This window comes from Olea europaea, unplaced genomic scaffold (genome assembly GCF_002742605.1).
Source record: "Olea europaea var. sylvestris unplaced genomic scaffold, O_europaea_v1 scaffold1273, whole genome shotgun sequence".
NCBI lineage: Eukaryota > Viridiplantae > Streptophyta > Magnoliopsida > Lamiales > Oleaceae > Olea > Olea europaea.
In genome coordinates, this window is record NW_019230182.1 from 267,641 (window position 1) to 269,793 (window position 2,153).

Here is a 2,153-nt window from a genome sequence, read left to right on the forward strand (position 1 = left end):
CACTATACACTTGAATAAGCACCTCAAAGTACAATGCATTGTCAAGAGAGAGTCTCCATGAGGCATATCTCAAACATTACAAGGGTATATATAAAGCACACAACCAACAGGACCAAAACAAGATACTTTTCAATTCTAGATTTCCTCAATTACAAAGGCCCACACTTCTAACTTCATTCAGTTGAAATGACAATTTCTTGATCGGCGCCCTCTGAAATCACCTTTCCTTATTTGTTGTATATTTTATCCTCTCATTAAGTCCATAGCACCTCCTCGGCTGTTAAAACTAGGCAGAACTTGAGACAAGACTGACATACAAATAAGGTCAAATAAAAGACGGAATCTAATTTTCAGCGAACTCTCTTTACAGAATTTAGCAACCCCAAGCCTCTGGGAAGACCTTGCATTTACATTATGCAAGCACAATGTATAACTACCATACTACCATTGTGGTATGAATATCTACAGAGGAATGCAATATACTGCTCTTGCCATCCATATGCTTATGAAAAAAGTGTGTGTCTCTCACTCTCTCTTATACCTATAGCGCTAAACAAAATACTGCTATTGTTGTCCATGTGTGAGCCAAATCTCTCTCTCTCTCTCTCTCTCACTCTTCCCCCTATTTTGTGTGAGCGAGACTAAGAAAGATGTTTTACCTGCTAATTGCAAAGATGTGGAGTCTCCAATTTGTGTTCCATCAGCCACAGGAAGGCGTGACAACATTAAAGCTTCAATATCAAGATTGTGTTGTTTAATAACAGTCTCCATAGCCCTTAAATGATAGAAACATAAAAAATATTAAATTATAAACAGAGAATAAAGATAGATTGTATGAAACATTGTGGAAAAAGCAATTGAAATAGACAAGATACGAAACAAATCAAACAATAAGCTGATCAGCTATTTTTGAGATCAATTACAATAGTTTCCAAAGACTGTATGTATGGATGAACCTTACTTTTTTCTAATAAATCATAATTGTTAAGAAAAAAATAAAATTTTGAAAAGAAACAGTATGGTCATAATCTTGATCGGTGCCTCTTAAAAATTTAATGCAGTAAGAAAAGTTTATTGCACTCATAAGCAGATTGCAAGCACGGTAGTTCACAGATCATTGGAGCAGTAGAGGCTTTACCTTGATATAACTTGATATGGCATTGAATCTTCTTTCCCACTAGATCTCATATGCTGCAAAATCTGCTTATTTCCCATATAATAAATGTAAACGCGGTATATTAGCATTACAGGCCAAAAAATACGCAGAAAAGTAACTATGAATATCATAAAAGAAAATCTTACGAACCACATAAAGCTTTGCAGCTAATTTGGTAGGCTCGTCTTTAGACTCTTGTATAAGCTTATGCAGAAACTTGGCTGCCTCCAGCTCAACATTTTGAGAATTTTTCATCTCTCTTGGACGACACAATATGGATGCAAATAGAGATGGCAGCAGAAGCAGGGACAATAACAACAATTATCAGCCCTTGGATTCCTCTCGAGTCATAGCATCAATTTAGAACTTATTCCTGTGGAATTCTGCAAATAAGAATTATATAAAACAACAAAAAAATACAAATTTTATGTATGGTTGCCATGGGAATTGAGAAGAAACACAAGACACAAGTGATCTGATATGAACAACTTCCCCACTTGAAATTAGAGCCTCCTTGTTCTCTATTAATGTAGCTCTTTCTCTCTTTTAATGAATTTCTTTTTCTATAGTGAGAAATAGAAAAGGAAAAAAATGCACATTCACCCGAATATTGGACTCGAACCCTTCTATTTGTAGCCAACTTGTAACTTTGCCTTTGAGTTAGTAGGACAAAAAAGGAAAGAAATCATTATCTTATTACTTATTTCCTTTCTGCGAACTAGCAACCTAAATAAATTCCAAACTCACATGACACATCATAAATTTCTAAGAGCCAGGCAACGCCACATATACAACCTTTAGCCCCTTCACAATACTTGTACGTTACATTGGCATAGCCCAGACCAACCTCGGTCAACACTTACCTCGTGTCACTACAGTTCCCTGCCGCAGTGCCGCTTCGAATTTCTTTTTCTTTTCTTTCCTTTTTTTCAATTATTTTTTGCACAGCGTCGAATTTCTAAGCAGACATGATTAAATTTTCTTTTATTAGTGTCCA

General features: G+C 35.6%; 1 protein-coding gene across 1 annotated transcript; it reads right to left on the bottom strand.

Annotated features, from left to right (window-relative positions):
• Positions 1 to 549: 549 nt before the first annotated feature.
• LOC111374668 (chromatin structure-remodeling complex protein SYD-like) lies at positions 550 to 1,561 on the bottom strand. The gene is made up of 3 exons (XM_022997377.1): positions 1,307 to 1,561; positions 1,139 to 1,200; positions 550 to 775 (listed from the first exon to the last, which is right to left on the bottom strand). The coding sequence occupies exons 1-3, from the start codon at positions 1,409 to 1,411 to the stop codon at positions 565 to 567; spliced, it is 378 nt and encodes a 125-aa protein (XP_022853145.1). The 5' UTR covers positions 1,412 to 1,561; the 3' UTR covers positions 550 to 564.
• Positions 1,562 to 2,153: the final 592 nt, after the last annotated feature.

Bases quoted from the DNA above. Each gene is read 5' to 3' on its own strand.
- LOC111374668 (XM_022997377.1), bottom strand. From the start codon at position 1,411: ATGAAAAATTCTCAAAATGTTGAGCTGGAGGCAGCCAAGTTTCTGCAT. The intron at 1,201-1,306 runs GTTCGTAAGATT...GGAAATAAGCAG, and splicing joins TAGCTGCAAAGCTTTATGTG to ATTTTGCAGCATATGAGATC. The intron at 776-1,138 runs GTAAAGCCTCTA...CTATCATTTAAG, and splicing joins CCATATCAAGTTATATCAAG to GGCTATGGAGACTGTTATTA.